At 40.2% G+C, this 18,805-nt stretch overlaps 1 protein-coding gene across 1 annotated transcript in view; it reads right to left on the reverse strand.

Annotated features, from left to right (window-relative positions):
* cwc27 (CWC27 spliceosome associated cyclophilin) overlaps positions 1-18,798 on the reverse strand; it is a 62,573-nt gene extending 43,775 nt beyond the window's left edge. The window contains exons 1-10 of the mRNA XM_047372184.1: positions 18,580-18,798; positions 18,338-18,434; positions 16,899-17,011; positions 16,649-16,792; positions 16,461-16,559; positions 16,286-16,389; positions 14,181-14,250; positions 12,044-12,123; positions 11,933-11,969; positions 11,656-11,831 (exon numbers count right to left, since the gene is read on the reverse strand). Coding sequence (XP_047228140.1) covers positions 11,656-11,831; positions 11,933-11,969; positions 12,044-12,123; positions 14,181-14,250; positions 16,286-16,389; positions 16,461-16,559; positions 16,649-16,792; positions 16,899-17,011; positions 18,338-18,434; positions 18,580-18,621 — 962 coding nt within the window. The 5' untranslated portion in view covers positions 18,622-18,798. The remainder of the gene's footprint in view (positions 1-11,655; positions 11,832-11,932; positions 11,970-12,043; positions 12,124-14,180; positions 14,251-16,285; positions 16,390-16,460; positions 16,560-16,648; positions 16,793-16,898; positions 17,012-18,337; positions 18,435-18,579) is intronic.
* Positions 18,799-18,805: the final 7 nt, after the last annotated feature.

Here is an 18,805-nt window from a genome sequence, read left to right on the forward strand (position 1 = left end):
ACTGTATGGTTCATAAAAAATTCAGTAGCTTTTCCAAAACGCAAAAACAGACATAGTTGCCTTTTGATGAATTCTTTGCGTTTCTTTCTAGCCTTCAACTGTCATTAAGAAATGTAAATACTGACAAAAATCATGAACGTTTTAAACATGGCAACCACACTACTGGGATGAGTCAAATATATGCTTGAAAATAAAAATGTACCCTCCAGGTCTTGTTTAGAGGAACCACACAGCAAGCATAGCAGCACTGAATTAAAGCCAGTGTACGGACTGAAAAAGTGATGCTGATGGATGTGGTAGAAAAACAAATGTCTGGCTGAAGGTCCCTCAGGGGGCCTTCCATGGCCTGGTGGAAGGCAAAGAGAAGTGGAGAACTGAGCTGGAGACGAGGAATTCAATCCCAAGATCGAGTTCTGGATGACTTTGAAGAGCAATCAAGAGTAACACATTAATATATGCAGTGATCAATGCTTTCTCAGGAGAATTTTATCAGATTAAGGATTTCTATATTTATATGATTTCTGTATCTATTCCCTGTTTTTGAACATTAATTTTTTTAATGCAACCTTCACATGATTGTTCTGTTTTGCTGCCCGGAACTGTTGAGAAAGTGTCCCATTTGAGGACTTGGAGATGTGTAAACCTGGCTGTTCCAAAACATACACAATCCCGCTGCCAAGAACTGGATTATCTCAACTAGTTTTCTGCACAAGCATGGTGCAGAACGCTTTCTTGATCTCTGCGACCTCACTGGATTATGACCAATGACATGAGACAGGTGCAGCCAATTAATACTCTGTGACATGTTGTCTGGGCTATGGCCCCTTGGTCAGCATAATTAGGGCCTGATGTCCCCTTTGAATCACCTTTTCCTCAAGACTAAACGTCAGCTTTCTTAACATGCTGTGGGCCAATGCGCAGGAACTAAGGTTTATTAAAAAAACAAAAACTGAATGATTGAAAATGTAAAACTAAAACTTGGGGGCTCTATGAGTGCCCCCATTAAAAATTAAACATATAAATACTAACTATTACAATACAAGGCCAGCAAAAATCAAAGCCAAGTACTTAAGGAACACTACAAATTAACAAATTACTAAGCAAAAAATCTTAATTTTAATCCAGGTCACAGCACAACTGTGGATGGGCTATGACTTGTGAATTTCAATAGTCATAACAGTATACCAATTTAAAGAGTTCAAGTAATTTGGTAAGGTTTTTTTTTTTGCTTAACAGCAACTGGTTGTAATGTATTGCTGCTACCACAAGATGGGAGGAATGCACCAAATTGATTACCAAGGGGAAGAAGATATGTACTGTATAGCACAAGTCTTAATTGTAAGGTTCAGTAAAGTCTGCATTTTGATGGCAGTTCAGAAACATCTGTTTAATTAGAGCTGTTGGCTGAGAAGCGAGATTTGTTAAAGAATGAACTCCTGTTTTAATCCAAACCATGTTAACTTTGCTCATCTTTAAAACAGAAATATGGAATAGACCTTAACTGTTTCAAAGCAGAGATAAACCTGACAATTATAAGCCATACCATACCATACCATACATAAATCATAAATTAGTGCTACCAGGTTTCAGTAATTACATTATTATGTGTAAGTGGTCACTGCAGGAATAAGACTCAGCTGTTTTGTATCAATGATGGTTTTTAAATGTAGTCAGAGAAAGCAAAAAAAAATATAAGCCATAAAAGAAACCAGATGTGTTTTGGGTTCTCATTCAGACTTCTAGAACAAATCAGAGCTTGGCAGGTGCTGATCATTTTGCTCATTTGCCATTTTCTTCATTTGCGGTTTTGGTCGCTTCATACCTTGCAAAATTAGCAATTTACCTGGAACAGACTTCTGCAGGTACCAGGAAAAAAGTATTATACCAACATTGCTATGTTTTATCCTTTTGAGCTTCGCACAGGCTAATAACATGAGGTCAGTGGATCCACCCCGTTTGTCCCAGGTCAGAAATGATTCAGAATTCAAAACTGATGTAGTCTTCTTAAGCACGTTAATACCTGTAGATGGCGCAGTGCAAATGTGTTGCACAAGATGTACGTGTGGACGATGGTGCGTTTGGGGTTAAGTAGCACAGTCCATACAACACGGGACATGTTGTCAAATGTGTGAATGGTCTATACAAAGTGATTTTCTGCTCTTGTAAAAACTTTATTTTACACATTTTGTATTATTTACAAATTTCTTCCCATGTCAAAAGGGAGGCAGTCTGTTGGTCTACCCCTCAAAACAGTTCTAAATTAGTCATCTTTTTTTGAATTGAAGGGTTTTAAATCAGAACATTAACCCTGGAAGAAGGGATTTACAATATATATGCATTAACATCGGTGTCAGGCGATTTTAGTCAATTTCTAACAAATTGGTATCTGTCCGATAAGTAAAACTGGGCTGATATTGACAAGCAATGTGTATTTCCATTTTGTTGCTGTTTGTGTATGTGTTTCGGAAAGAGGAGAGGGTTGGCTATGTGGTATTTGTCTGGACATGTTACAGTGATGGGGATGCAGCGCAGGATTGTGGGGTATACATCTGAAACAGAGAAGCAACGCAGTGATATGGTGGTTTTTTAATGGTTTCAAAAGGGTAGGGAAACACTGCCTGGCCAAAAAACTAAGCAAATATGTATGAGCCTCCCATTGAATAATTACTGCATGGGCGATTATGTTTCAGCTGCCAACAAGTTATTTAACCCCAACTGGTGCAATGAGTTGTTTCTCATTTATTAAACAACCATGTCGAAAGACATCCTGTGGTCATGGAAAAGATGTCAGTCTGTTTCATAAGGGTCAAATCATTGGCATCAAGCAGAGAAAACATCTAAGGAGATTGCAGAAACTACCAAAACTGGGTTAAGAACTGTCCAACGCATCATTAAAACTGGAAGGATAGTGGGGACCCATCGTCATTGAGGAAGAAATGTGGCCAGAAAAAAATTCTGAATGATCCCTTAGAAATTTGGTGAAATCAAATCGAAAAAAAACAACAGTAGAACTCCGGGCTATGTTTAATAGTGAAAGTAAGAGCATTTCCACATGCACAATGTGAAGGAAACTCAAGGGATTGGGACTGAACAGCTGTGTAGCCTTAAGAAAACCACTAATCAATGAGGCTAACTGGAGAAAAATGCTTCAATTTGCAGGGAGCATAAAGATTAGACTCTGGAGCAATGGAAGAAGGTCATATGGTCTGATGAGTCCAGATTTACCCTGTTCCAGAATGATGGGCGCATCAGGGTAAAAAGAGAGGCATGTGAAGCGATGCACCCATCATGCCTAGTGCCTACTGTTCAAGCCTGTGGGGGCAGTGCTATGATCTGGGGTTGCTGCAGGTGGTCAGGTCTGGATTCAGCGACAGTACGTGTTCAAAGAATGAGGTCAGCTGACTACCTGAACATACTGAATGACCAGGTTATTCCATCATTGGATTTTTTCTTCCCTGATGGCACGGGCATATACCAAGATGACAATGGCAGGATTCATCAGGCTCGAATTGTGAAAGAGTGGTTCAGGGAGCATGAGACATAATTCTCACACATGGATTGGCCACCACAGAGTCCAGACCTTAACCCCATTGAGAATCTTTGGGATGTGCTGCAGAAGGCTTTGCGCAGAGGTCAGACTCTACCATCATCAATGGAAGATCTTGGTGGAAAAACACTGGGTGGAAATAAATCTCGTGACATTGCAGAAGCTTATCAAAACAATGCCAAAGCGAACTCGTGCCATAATCAAAGCTAAAGGCGGTCCAACAAAATGTTAGAGCGTGTGATTTTTTTTTTTGGTGACAACTTTGTTTTTGGCCAGGCAGTGTATATAATCTATATAATATCTGTAAAAATTGGTCACAACACACTTTCAATGTTCCAAGCCTCGTTGTGCCACAGTTGTGAACCGCATACGTGCAGACGTGACCTAGTGGGAGGTCTGCCAGTCAGCCCTCTCTCATGGCAGCGTAAAAAGGGACAGTGATTTTTAGACATTTGCAGAGGTATGTATAAGATCGGTGGATAAGATCGGTTTCACGTGTAAGTATCAACCGATCAACAATCACCCAAAATTAGGGGAATCGTGGCCAATCGATGGGTGCACCCCTAAACAATATCGCCCCAAATTTTCATATCTGTGCATTCCTACCTGGAAGTGTTAACAGCTTTTTTCATCCCAAAAATAATTTCTTACAAAATCTTAAGCTGCCTAAAAAAACACTAACCCAAACCAGGACCCTAAAGAAAACGCTTTAATTCAATGGGACACAAGCAGATGATCACCCAAAGAGGTAACACTTCCATAAAAGAAGTTCTTCAAGAACAGGACTTCATATAGATGTTCAAAACAGGACGTCACCCTGAATCGTATGGATAGCATTCCCACCTGCCTCATTCAAATCTCCAAAATATAGGTATATATTATGAACATCAGGCTTTGCAGGCCTATCAGTGTCCTCAGGCTGCAGAGACTGAAAAGTGATTACCAGAAGCAGCAGACAGAGCAGGGCCCTGCTGGCAGGATCACCTCTCACTGTGTCCCAGAGCCATATGGAAGCGTTTTGCTTCCCCAGTCATGCCCCGTTGGGTTTAACAAAAGTGGCGACTACCACATATATCACTTTTGGGACTTCATTCTGTGGTGTCTTAAAGAGGCCGTCTTCAAACACAACACTAAGACTTGATCAATAGAAGCACAAAAGGGAGTGTCAAACCCCGAGTCTAAAATCCTAAAACCCCATCTGCAGACAGATTCTACCACATCCCTTATTCAATTTTATTTATGTGTTATTTTCAGCCCAGGTGACATTAACTATCATTTGGCAACCTTCTGTCCAATATGAACCAGTCCAATCATGGCATATTACAGTGGAATATCATCTGGTGGAAGGAAAGCAAAGCAAAGAAAAATAGATTTGACCTGATGTGAAAACCATTTGGCATTCAGAGGGTATCCTTATGTCATGGTCTTCCCAGCAGCCTCGCCTTTGATGAGAAAGATTCAGGAAAGTTTTTAAATTTTACTTTATTACAGAGCAGACACTAAGGACCTGCTCTTCACCTATGTTAGAGAGGACTGAATGAAAGAAAAGCAACAGCATTGCATCAGAGCTGCTCTATGACACAGAGCGCTTAGAACTTCTAACAAAAGCATTTATCTGATGGATCAAACAAACAGTGTAAAATTGTGAAGAAGAATAAAAAGGATGGATAGTTTTCAATAATTTTTACAAAAACAATCTGAAAAATGTGGCAAATGCTTTTTTTTTCAGCCCCATTTTTAGTGAAATTCTCCTAAATAAAATCAAGTGCAACCAATGAACTCCGTACAAGTCCAGCTGTTCTGTGAAGGCCTTGTAGGTTTTTTACGAAACATTAGTGAACACACAGCATCATGAAGACCAGAAAACAGTCAGGTCAGGGAGAATGTTCTGGAGACGTTTAAAGCAGTGTTAGGTTATAAAACTGTGTCAAAGGCTTAGAACATCCCACAAATCACTGTTGAATCCATCATCTGAAAATGCATAGAAAGAAATCCCATTTGCATTTCCCAGCAAGCCATGTGGAGGACACAGCAAACATATTGAGAAGGAGTTCTGGTCTGATTAGATTAAAAATTGAAATTTCTGAACTAAATGCAAAACAATATGTCATTATCAAAGTGAAACATAGTCATGGCAGAATCATGCTGTGGGGATGCTTTTATTTAACGAGGACAAATAAGATGGTAAGATGTAAAAATGATAAGATGGATGAAGTTAAATACAAGATAATCATGGAAGAAAATCTGTTATGGTTATGGTTATTAAGCACTTTAAACAGCAGCCACATTCCCCCAGCTGCACTTACAAACGCACACACATTCATACACCGATACACAGATCGGTAGGCAACTTGGCGTCAAATGCCTTGCCCAGGGGCACATGGACATGTGACAGGAGGATGTTGGACTCAAACCAACAACTTTTGGATTGCAAGATAATGACTGTTCCCACTAAGCCACAGCGTCCTGTTAGAGGACTTGTGACTGGGGTGGATGTTTACCTTCCAGTAGGGCAACATGTAGATATTAGAGCCTGAGAAACCACGGACTAGGTTAACGTTTTCTAACAAACCTCTGAGGTCTTTGTACAATAGCTGTATTTATACTAAGATAGACGTTAAAAATAGGTGGACCCTATTTACTTATTAGTTGACTTATCAAAGGCTATTGATTGTACTGGATTTCATTGAGGGGTAGCAGAGTAAGGGGGACTGAATACAAATGCATCCCACACTGCACATTTTTATTTTTTAAACCATGTATAATGTTAATTTCTCTTCCCAAATATGCACAACTTTGAGTTGGTCCATCTCTGTTGTATAAAATTCTCTGTCACATAAATTCAAGTTTGTGGTTACAACTTAACAAAAATATGGAAAAGCTCAATGGGAATACTTTTGTACTTTTCTTCTATCCTGATGACTGGACAGCAGTCAGTGTTTGTCCTTGTGCACAGAGTAGCTGAAAGCCCACAGCGAAGCAGCGGTGGGAGAGCGGAGCTCACCGTGCAACAATGCCCCCTTTGTCCTGGACTAACACTGTACCTACCAGCCTGCTCTTTGATTTCCTGCCAAGACAAACCACTGTGTTGGGTTACAGTTCTTGTGGCAAAACAATCTGCGCTTGTGTTTAATATACTAGAGTCTGCCTGCATTGGGCTGGCTGTCAGTCAGGACACACACACACACACACATAACTGAGTGAGGGCCAGGTCCTTATCCCATTAGCACTAATGAGAGAAGGGTATGTTCATTATGCGTGTTGAGGGCTACCTGTTCAGAGGATACGGAGGAGAAATAACTGGAGCGACCCGCAGCATCAAAGAGAGATGAAAGACAGATCACCATCCGTTCTTCTTAGGTCATTTTCAGACTAATATCGTCCCACAGACCATCACCTTCCACTCTCACCTTCCTTTCACACTCAGATACACACTGCTGGCTCAGACACACTTACTGTTTGCTTCAGCAGAGTAAGTAATTTGTGTTGTGTGCCAACATTCCTTTTTCCAAAATCAGGTTGACTGATGTTGGTCCAGTGAGCTACAACTGAGGCGTGTGTGTGTTTTTTGGTAGTGGCGTGTAAAAATGGGAGTGAATGTGGATGGAAATGGAGCTCAGGAAAGCAAACTTTGAACATAAGAGTCAGGTTGATCTGTTGAGATATCTCTCAGACTATAAACCCCAACATTCCAGTCCCATTCAAACCAACTTATCTCATAAAATCTGTTGTAAAAGTTGTCTCTTCATAAAGATGCAGTCACACAGTTTCCTGTCTTGCCATGTATGTTGGGGTATTAAAAAATATGAGTTACGTGGTTAAAATTTTGAGAAAATGAAGGAGACTGTGTGGAACAAAATCCTGTCGTGTCTTTCAAGTATTAGTGCGTTTCATAAATTTCCACTATGAATAGGGTATGTGTGCTGGGATCAGTGGTGTGGAATTCAGTGTAAACCTACCAAGAAATGCCTTTCACCTAAACTGTCAGACTGGGGAAGAAGAGCATTAATCAGGGAAGGAGCCAAGAGGCCCATGATAACTCTGGAGGAGCTGCAGAGATCCACAGCTTGGGTGGGGGATTCTGTTCACAAAACAACTGCACTGTTAAAACAAATTAAAGGAACACTTTGAAAACACATTGGAGTAGAGACCAGTCAGTAGTACAAATTCCTTTATCCTCCAGGAGCTGCCTGCATACTCTTGCCACCTGTGGCCGGGCATTATCACGCACCAGGAAGAACTGAGAACCCACTGCACCAATGAAGGGTCTCACAATGGGTCTAAAGCAGTGGTAGATGCTGGTCTTTCAAGGAGGGGAAGCTCAATTTCAAGATCGCTGATTCGCTGATTTTGCTGTCAATCAAAAAAGGGATTCAGCCTCGGACAGATCATCCAATCATCATGCAGAAGCCGAGCGTCCGGGCCGGCCGAGGCCAGCCCACTGCCCCATAGACCCCCAGAGACGCTGAGCATCCAATGGGCGGGACATTTTTGCTTTGCTATTGAACTTGAGTGAGAGGAAAGCCGCATCGTTACCAGTGATAAGAAGCTGATTCTGAACAAAAGTTGAGCGCGTTGTAGCGCATATTTAGTCAATGACATGAACACACAACAGTATATATTTGATCATTTATTTTTTTGACATTTTAGGGGAAGCTGAGCTTCCCTTGCAGTCTTAGAGCAATTGCCACTGGTCTAAAGATTTCATCCGGAGACCTAATGGCAGTCAAGGTGCCATCATTTATCCTGCACAGGTCTTTGCATCCCTCTATGGATATGCCTCTCCAGACCAACACTGACTCACACCCAAACCGATCATGCTCATCAATGTTGCAGGCAGCATGACATTCCCCACGGTTTCTCCAGACCCTTTCATGTCTGTCACATAAGCTCAAAGTGATTCTGCTCTTATCTCTGAACAGAACATGGCACCAGTGCCGAACCAGCCAATTCTGGCATGAAGTCTGTTTCCAGTGGTTTGGCCATTCACGCTAGTGGTCCATTGGAGGTCACTTTATAGGGCTCTGGCAGAACTCATCCTGTCCCTATATACCGGTATTGCTAATGGGTTAAGGACCTCCGAAAGCCCTGTCCAGCTCTCGATTGCCTGTGCAGCCTCTGCAGGGTCAAGGTATCGCCTCATGCTACCAATAATGACACTGACCCTGGTCAAATGCAAAACTATTGAAAAACCGGCAAAAAAAAACATGAGGAGGGAAAAAATATCTGTGGCCACCAATCATGCCTCTATGGAGTAGCAAGAAGAAAATCATTGTTGAAAGAAATTCTTATGAAGTTTCGCTTCGAATTTGCCACAAGACATGTAGGGGCAAAGCAACCCTTAATTTTGCCACAACATCATATCATGTCTCATTTTTTCCCCATATTTACAGGTTCATTGGAAATGTCAATGCTCTATGGGATCCCCTACATGGTCAGAATATTCAGTCAGTCAGTCATTTTCTACCGCTTATTCCATAGTGGGTCACGGGGGAGCTGGTGCCTATCTCCAGCAGTCTATGGGCGAGAGGCAGGGTACACCCTGGACAGGTCGCCAGTCCATCGCAGGGCAACACACAAACAACCATACACACACTCATTCATACACCTAAGGGAAATTTAGAGTTACCAATTAACCTAACAGGCATGTCTTTGGACTGTGGGAGGAAGCCGGAGTACCCGGTGAGAACCCACGCATGCACGGTGAGAACATGCAAACTCCATGCAGAAAGACCCCAGGCCGGGAATCAAACCCAGGACCTTCTAGCTGCAAGGCAACAGTGCTACCAACTGCGCCACCATGCAGCCCGGTCAGAATATTATTAGTTAAAAATAATAAGGGCCAGGCTGTCAGTTTCAAGCATCTGACATGCCGTGGGGAGAGAATCTTTGTTGGTGCTGACAGAGTGTTTGCATTGTGCTTCATGTAATTAAGAAATGTTTTAGTAAAGAAGGTGGAAATCAGTGGCAAATATGTGCAATATCATTTTGTGTGTAGTTTTTTTGTAGCCATCAACAAGTTGCTAGTAGAATTCTGCTTGTATATTTGACCAGTCTTCATTGATGTTCACATACATTTTCTGGTTCAGACGTAGCTTCTAAGCATAGCTCACACATTTTCGTTAGGGTTAAGATTCGTGCCATTAAAGAAGCTGATTGTTAGTCTGTATTATCGGTTCCTAAACCTGTTTTAATGTGTGTAAAGGATTACTGTCCTGTTGGAAGACCCAATTGTGGAATGTTTCAAACATCTGACACAAACTGGTTAGGATGATCGGGACTCTCCCAGGTACCATCAAAGCTCAAGTCTGCTATTAACTATAAGATGCTGGAATACTGTTTACACGATACAGGACCTTAGGCTGGGAGGGAGTGGACCAAAAATGGCCACCATCAACATCAACAAAAATTTTACAGATGCCAACATGGACTAACCAAAGGCCTTATGAAGAAAACCTTTGTGCTCACAATGACAAGAAGCATGTTTAGAGGGGTTACAATGAAACCTAAGAGCACTGTATCAAATGTCAAGCATGGTGGTGGAAGCATCATGCCGTGGGGCTGTTTTACTGCCTCCGGTACTAGTGTGTTGCACAAAGAGATTGGGGCAATAAGGATGGAGGGCCATCTCCAAATCGTCTTCACTAATGTTATCAAACCTCTAAAGCTTTCACAGAAAAGTTGGATTCATACTGGGATCAAATTCGACACAAGTAGATTCTGTTTACTCATTATGTCACGTTTGAAGGCAATGGACTATATTGAGGAGCATCAGAGAAAGGGGGTGAACACAAATGCATGCCATAATTTCCAGATAGTTCTTTGTAAGTAAAACACTTGAAAACAATAATTTTCTTACTTGTGTTCTATCTATCTATCTATCTATCTATCTATCTATCTATCTATCTATCTATCTATCTATCTATCTATCTATCTATCTATCTATCTATCTATCTATCTATCTATCTATCTATCTATCTATCTATCTATCTATCTATCTATCTAATCTATCATCACATAAAATCCAAATAAAGTTCACCGACGTTTGTGGTTGTTTAGGAAATGTTCACTTTTTGTCTCATATTTAGTGATGTTTGAGCATCTACTTTACAGTGCAACGTCTAACCTAATGTTATTCCACCAGGATGTCTGGTTTGCACCACTTACAACATACACAGCCGATGATACACCACTCTCTATGACAACTGATTTTTAAATATTAACATAACTGTTGCCACTATTTCTCAGAACAACAGTGACCAACACTTACAGTAACGTAACCCTGCTAAAAGGATGAAGCAGAATTATATCTTGAGTTAAACTCTTCAGCACACATAATTTTGTTTCATCCCATATTTCCTGTATAAAGCCTTCTCTGACATCAAACCAACTATGTTACATTGAAGAGACAAACATATTTTGCACGGCAGCTATTTTTAAACTATAAAACATGCATCCCTTTGTTCATTGTTTCCACATAAATAAGAAAGCTTTGGCAAACCAGCCACAAACCCATGAGAGTAACCAACCGACACAACAACAGTGCCTTTTTTGCAGTAATTTTCTGCCCCAAAAAGACTAATTTAATACAAGTTGTTTTAGGAGGGCCACGCCCAACTTTCATGTGGTGTTGAAATTTCAAGGTAGCGCTGTTTATAGTTTAAGGCCATTTTTAGATCAAACTAATCAAACAATCCCAGAATTTAGTTTACAATTGTCTCAGAAAAGACATTTTAGATGTCTTATTGGATACAACTCTTTTGTTATTGGCTATTTTTTAACTATGTACATATTTTTGAAAATCAAGATGAGAATTATTAGAACAGTCTGTTCTGAATAAAATAATGAATGCCTCTCACCTGGATTGACAATCTATTTTCATCTACAGTCACCCAAACTGAAGGTTAGTGGTAATTCTTTGGCTTCAGCCATTGTTTTCATACAGTCCAACAGCACCACCATCAGGCCATCACCTTACATTACAAGTGAATTAACCATCATCTTGCTTTAACGTTTAGGAACTAAATCAAAGAGCAGATGGATCTTGTATTAGGGTACCTGATTCAAAATATTGAAGATAAAAATGAGAGTGAAACACAGTGCGATACCTGCGGCTGCTCTTCTTCCCCCACTCCTCCTGGTTGGGCTCGTTGGCTTTCTCTGCACCTTTCTCCTTCTTAAGCTTCTTACTGATGAGCTCTCTCATCTTCTCTTTCTCATCAGAGTCATATTCTTCATCGCCATCCTCGTCATCATCAGCAGCACCTTCTGCCTCACTGCCTGACTGAAAAAAATAGATAAAGATACGACGTCCCCAGGTGAAAATAATGATCAGAGATAAACGACTTGTCTGTCGTTGTCTGTTCAACATTATGTCCGACTTACACTAGCTGCACTCCCAGGTCTCGCTTTCTTCTTTCCCCTTTTAAAAGTAGGATAAAATTAGTCTTAAACTCAAAAATAACTGGTTTAATACTGATTGTTTAGTGCACGTACTTATCAACAGCTGGAACAGAGCTCAGTCTGGGATCATCTTTCAGAAGGTCGTGGCTACTTTTGCTCTTTCCCTTTAGTGTCTGATGAAACAATAATAAAGACAAAAGCAAAACTTTCTATTTTTATAAGTCCTTGAACAAATCTTTCACTGAGGAAAACAGTAGAAATGGTGGAGTAGAACCTAAAGCAATAAGATTCAGTTTTAACCCCTTGGAGCCTGTCTGTTTCATCTAAAAAAATTAAAATAAAAAAAATCAGTGATTCACAAGTCAGTCAGACAGTGAGTAAAATCTGCCAGATTTACTTACAGTAAGGTACTCTGACCAGTGATCGGTGGGTTAAGAGAGAAAGAACAGTTTTTTTTTACGTATTAAATGCATTAACATGTAACGCTATTTTTCAGAGCCTGTAAACACGTCCCTGGTTTAGACAACCTTCAGAATCTAAAAAAACATTTTGGTCTTAAGTGCTAGTAAAAAAAAAAAAAAACATCACCTACCAAGCTTAACAATAAATAACTTAATCATTGGTTCTTATTACAGTATCTTCCAAAACGATTAAACTTTCTCACATTTCAGCATGTTCCAACCACAAACCTGAATGTATTAGAAAGGGATTCTATGTACCAGACACACAAAGTTTTTATAACTGTGAGGGGAAGGAAAATACATGCGAGTTAGTCACTGCTGAGTTAGTACTGCAGACGAACCTTTTGCTGCAATGACAGCTGCGGGTCCTTTGGAGCATTTCTCTATCAGGTTTATACATGTAGAAACTGATATTTTCATTCATTCATTCTTTGTAAAACAGCTCAAGCTCAGTCAGATTATAGGGAGAGCGTTTGAACATCAACTTTAAAGCTTTGCCGCAGATTCTCAATCGGTTTCCGGTCTGGGCTTTGACTGAGCCATTGTAACACATAAATATGTTTTGATCTAACCTATCTCGTTATAGCCCTGGCTGGATGTTTAGAGACATTGTCCTGTTGGTGAGGTTCAAAGTGTTTTGCAGTGTTTTTGCAGGTTTTTTTCCAGGATATTCCTGCATTTAGCTCCATTCATCGTCCCATTAACTCTGACCAGTTTCCCTGTCCCTGCGGAAGCAAAGCATCCCCACACCATGATTCTCCCACCACCATGTTTGTGTGTTGGGGTTGTGTGATTGCCCTGTATTGAGCTATGCATATCTATAAATGGATACTTTTCTATCCACTTCACAGTTCTGAACTGCTTTGTGTCAGTCTTTCACATAAAATCCAAATAAAACACATCAAAGTTTGGTGGTTACTGCATGACACAATATGGAGGTGGGAATACTTTTGCAAGGCTTTGTAAAGTGTGTCGTGATATTTAAGAACCACTGTTTGATTTCAATTTGTAGGTATTAGAAGAAAAGGGAAAAAAACAACTTGAGAATGACCACAGTTTCCTGATTGGAACACTTTTTTTGGAAAATAAATCATAAATAAATAAAAGTGAAGCACATCATTTACAATTTGATGACAAAAAGATGACTAAAAAAAAGTGCCTTCAACCATTAAAGTCTGTTGAACAGAATTCTTGCAGATATAGCATGAAAACCTATAGCAGAACTGTTAGAGCTAGGCTTTCTTTTTGCCCCTATATATAAAAACACTGCTTATAGTTATGACTCAAGAGGAACTGTGGAGGGCCCTGCAGACCCCTAACTTAGGGACATATCCTTTGATGATGAAATGGGGACAATCCTGATTTCCCTTCTTTTTGTGTTTACTGCCTCTATTACATAGCCTGCAGCACATTTATGCCTTTTATGGTCAAAGTTTGTGATATTCATTGTTCAATTGAAAGTTTACATATCTGGGTTTGCATGTGTTACAGCTCTTAGAAAGAAGATCAGAAATCTGTACTGGCCCGACAAAGCCTGATCACTGCATTTATACCAAAAACACGTAAAACAAAAATCAGCCATTAATAAAAGTTAGACACTGGGTTTCAGATATTAGAACATTCACCACAGCTTCCCCTGAATGGATAACTTTTTCTCATCTTTAACTGGTAGCTGGCTTTCTTCTGAACACAAGACTGTGTTTGGTAATGAGTGACTGACTTAAAAGTCAAAGGTGGAGCTAGGAATAAAAGCAGGAATAAATCTGTACCTGGCTAACTTGAGTCACCATCTCCTCATCCTCCTCGGCTTCTTCTCCAAACGATAAAAGATTGAAGTTCCTACAGAAATTAAACCGTTTTCACTGAATCATCTTTACCAAACGAAAGGTGAGGTGCATAAATACAGTGCCTTGCGAAAGCACTCGGCCCCCTTGAACTTTTCAACCTCTTGCCACATTTCAGGCTTCAAACATAAAGATATAAAATTCTCATTTTTTGTGAAGAATCAACAACAAGTGGGACACAATCGTGAAGTGGAATGAAATTTATTGGATGTGTCAAACATTTTTAACAAATAAAAAACTGAAAAGTGGGGCGTGCAATATTATTCGGCCCCTTTACTTTCAGTGCAGCAAACTCACTCCAGAAGTTCAGTGAGGATCTCTGAATGATCCAATGTTGTCCCAAATGACTGATGATGATAAATAGAATCCACCTGTGTGTAATCAAGTCTCCGTTTAAATGCACCTGCTCTGTGATAGTCTCAGGGTTCTGTTCAAAGTGCAGAGAGCATCATGAAGACCAAGGAACACACCAGGCAGGTCCAAGATACTGTTGTGGAGAAGTTTAAAGCCGGATTTGGATACAAAAAGATTTCCCAAGCTTTAAACATCCCAAGGAGCACTGTGCAAGCAATCATATTGAAATGGAAGGAGTATCAGACCACTGCAAATCTACCAAGACCCGGCCGTCCCTCTAAACTTTCATCTCGAACAAGGAGAAGACTGATCAGAGATGCAGCCAGGAGGCCCATGATCACTCTGGATGAACTGCAGAGATCTACAGCTGAGGTGGGAGAGTCTGTCCATAGGACAACAATCAGTCGTACACTGCACAAATCTGGCCTTTATGGAAGAGTGGCAAGAAGAAAGCCATTTCTCAAAGATATCCATAAAAAGTCTCGTTTAAAGTTTGCCACAAGCCACCTGGGAGACACACCAAACATGTGGAAGAAGGTGCTCTGTTCAGATGAAATCAAAATCCAACTGTTTGACCACAATGCAAAACGATATGTTTGGCGTAAAAGCAACACAGCTCATCACCCTGAACACACCATCCCCACTGTCAAACATGGTGGTGGCAGCATCATGTTTTGGGTCTGCTTTTCGTCAGCAGGGACAGGGAAGATGGTCAAAATTGATGGGAAGATGGATGGGCCAAATACAGGACCATTCTGGAAGAAAACCTGTTGGAGTCTGCAAGAGACCTGAGACTGGGACGGAGATTTATCTTCCAACAAGACAATGATCCACAACATAAAGCCAAATCTACAATGGAATGGTTCATAAAGTCAAAGTCCAGACCTGAATCCAATCTAGAATCTGTGGAAAGAGCTGAAGACTGATGTTCACGAACGCTCTCCATCCAACCTCACTGAGCTCCAGCTGTTTTCAAGGAAGAATGGGCAAGAACTTCAGTCTCTCGATGTACAAAACTGATAGAGACATACCCCAAGCGACTTGCAGCTGTAATTGCAGCAAAGGGTGGAGCTACAAAGTATTAACGCAAGGGGGCCGAATAATATTGCACGCCCCACTTTTCAGTGTTTTATTTGTTAAAAAAGTTTGACACATCCAATAAATTTCATTCCACTTCACGATTGTGTCGCATTTGTTGTTGATTCTTCACAAAAATGAGAATTTTATATCTTTATGTTTGAAGCCTGAAATGTGGCAAGAGGTTGAAAAGTTCAAGGGGACCTGAGTATTTTCGCTAGGCACTGTACTACTTGAGGTATCTAACAGCACTGTAGACTATTCATAAGGCTATAAAATAAGAGCCAGGAAACGAAGATATGGTCAATGTGATCAGAAGCAGATAACCTAAATATTTACATCAGCAAGATCAAATAGTTTATTAATGCCTGAGTTGAACTGAATCAAAAGAATATTGCCATAGAAATGTTCAGCATGTTTCCTATGCAGTTCAAAATATTACACAAGCTTTATGTTAAAGCATACTTAAAACAGACAAATAAATGATTATCAGGCTTTTTAAAAGAAATATCCGTATGATTAGTATTTGTAGGTTTTATAAAAGCTTCTAGTCTGATGAGCCAGCAGCAGAAAGACAAAGAAGAAATCTGAGCACTCACTTTGTGGCTTTGGACTGGGATTTCTTCGCTTCCTCTTTATCCTTTTCCTTTTTGGATTTTTTTGTTTCCCGAGGTATGATGTCATCAAAAGGAGAATGTAACACCTGGCAGACATAGGCAATGTCATTGCTGCATACAACACTAAGTACCAGACCCAAAGGTTTAAATGAAATACCTCAGCTGTTCTTATCTTGTGCGGCTTCAGCGGCCTTTCATTTACATCGCATTCGACTTCCGCTAATCGGAGCATGTTGTAAACCGTGTCTCCAGTGACCTGCAGCAGCAGAAAGAAGGGCTACACTGTCGAGTATGTCCTGTCTCCATGTGTGCGGTCTGGAGAAAATGCAAGGCTGGAAATATTACCTTGCCAAATATTGTGTGCTTGTTATTGAGCTCATCTGCGCGCCCCAGTGTGAAGAAAAACTGACTGCCATTATCGTGTGGCCCAGCGTTCGCCATGGCGACCAAACCCCTCCGAAGAAAGCGCAGCCTGGAGTGGAACTCATCCTAAATGTTTGAGAAGGTTGTTTGTTATAAGGTGTAATATTTTCCTTACAGATGTCTTGCTTTAGAGATTTCTATGAAAGTTAGAGAATAAAAGAAGCAGTCTGACCTTAAATGGACGGCCGTAAATGGACTCTCCACCTGTTCCTGTTCCTGTAGGATCCCCCCCTTGAATGATGAAATCCTGAACCACTCTGTGGAAAATGGTCCCATCATAGTAACCTAAACAAACAAAAAAAGAGTTTAATTACAAAGAAATACAGTGACGCTTTTATTTGAAGCCCTGTGGAGAATTTCCAGTTAACTTTCAGCTGTTTTTATGAGCAAAACTTAGAACACATAAAAAATTGCAGTCTCCAAGGACAAATAAATACAAATCATGTTTGAGCTCACTCAAAACGAATCAGTGCAGCCAAGGATAGTAATTGCAATGTGTAGTAACAAACCGAGAAGATTTTGCCCAAATAGGATCCAGAACTTTTACTAGGAGCTCTAAAAAAAGTGGGAAACCCTTAAAATAAAGTTAGCTTTTATTGCAGCAGCAGTAACAGATCTCGACAGAATTCCCATCAAAGAAATCTAATTGCAGATTTTTTGTTATTTCTGCTTTACTTTTTTAAGTTGACCAGAGTTACTAGGAGCTTTTAATTAATAAACCCTAAAAGTGAGAAAGACAAGAAAACCATACATGCCATACAAGTATGGGTATTATAACTAAATAGTAGGGGTGCACTGACTGATTGGCAGCTGATCCTATCTGCCCTGATTTCCTTAATTTTGGGTGATCTGCCAATACTTGCAAGTGGAACCGATCTTATCCACTGATCTCATCTACCTCCACAAAGGTCTGAAAATCACCCACCGGCAACCAGGTCACGTCTGCAGGTGTGCAGATCACAACTGTTGACAACATAAGATTTCAACACCGAAGGCGTGTTGTGACCTTATGACGTCTGACATTGTCAGTTATAAAGACAAAGGGTATCAGCCAAAATTGGAATTGGCAGGTCAGGCATCTTAAAGATCGTAGTCTGTGATCGGCCAGAAAACTGCAATCGGTGCACCATTTCTAACTACTAGTTGTAGATACTCTGTGTAATCCACAACTATAGTACAAATATCTTCATGTAAGACGTACATTTTTCAGAATAATAAATATACTTCAAGTAAAAGCTGGATTTTACTATGGTTTTAAAGGTTATTCACACGTCTTTACTAGGGTTGCAGATAAATATGAAAGCTGCTGTAATCATACTAAGTTTCAATAAAACCTCGCCATGCAAAAAAAGTAGGCGTCAATAATCACATATTCATTTTTAAATAACGAACAAATGCTATTGCCTTTTTACACCTAATATTAATTTGTACTTCAAACTCATTGGTTTTCCTGTAAGAATGTACCGGTAGAGTTTAGTGCAGTGCGTTATTTATACACACAGAAAAAACTGTCTCTGTTCAGTGTTTGACATGTATTCTTGAAACAACATCCTCCAGCTGTAGATTTATGATTTATTGCATCCATCTTTCAGCTGGCAGGTAATTCCTTACCTTCCATGGACAGCTGGACAAAGTTCCTGCATGCTTTAGGGGCCTCTTTGGACCACAGCTCGATATCAATCTCCCCGGCTGTGGTCTTCAACAGGACCTAAAACGCAACACGCAGGGAGACATTTAAAACTGAAGCACCGCATTCCCATTTTTCCAAGTGGCCTTCCATTGACCAGTCAAAGCTATTAGTAAACTCTCGAGAAATGTATAAACTTTGCTAGATTAATAAGAAAAGCGCCCACCTTTCCACTTGTTGGAGGCTCTTGGATGTAAATGTTGCTCATTCTGCAGCTAAGCTAATACTTTCTGTATAATGCAGGAACAATCGTTTTAGTACTCCTTTAAACACTTTACCTCACAGAAAAATGAAAGCAAGAAAGTCAGTAATTCTTTAACTGATTGTTGCGTTTAGTAATTATGGGAAATATTATAATTTTCGTTCCACGGCCATATTGACTAGCGTAGTGT

This window comes from Girardinichthys multiradiatus, chromosome 8, assembly GCF_021462225.1.
Source record: "Girardinichthys multiradiatus isolate DD_20200921_A chromosome 8, DD_fGirMul_XY1, whole genome shotgun sequence".
NCBI lineage: Eukaryota > Metazoa > Chordata > Actinopteri > Cyprinodontiformes > Goodeidae > Girardinichthys > Girardinichthys multiradiatus.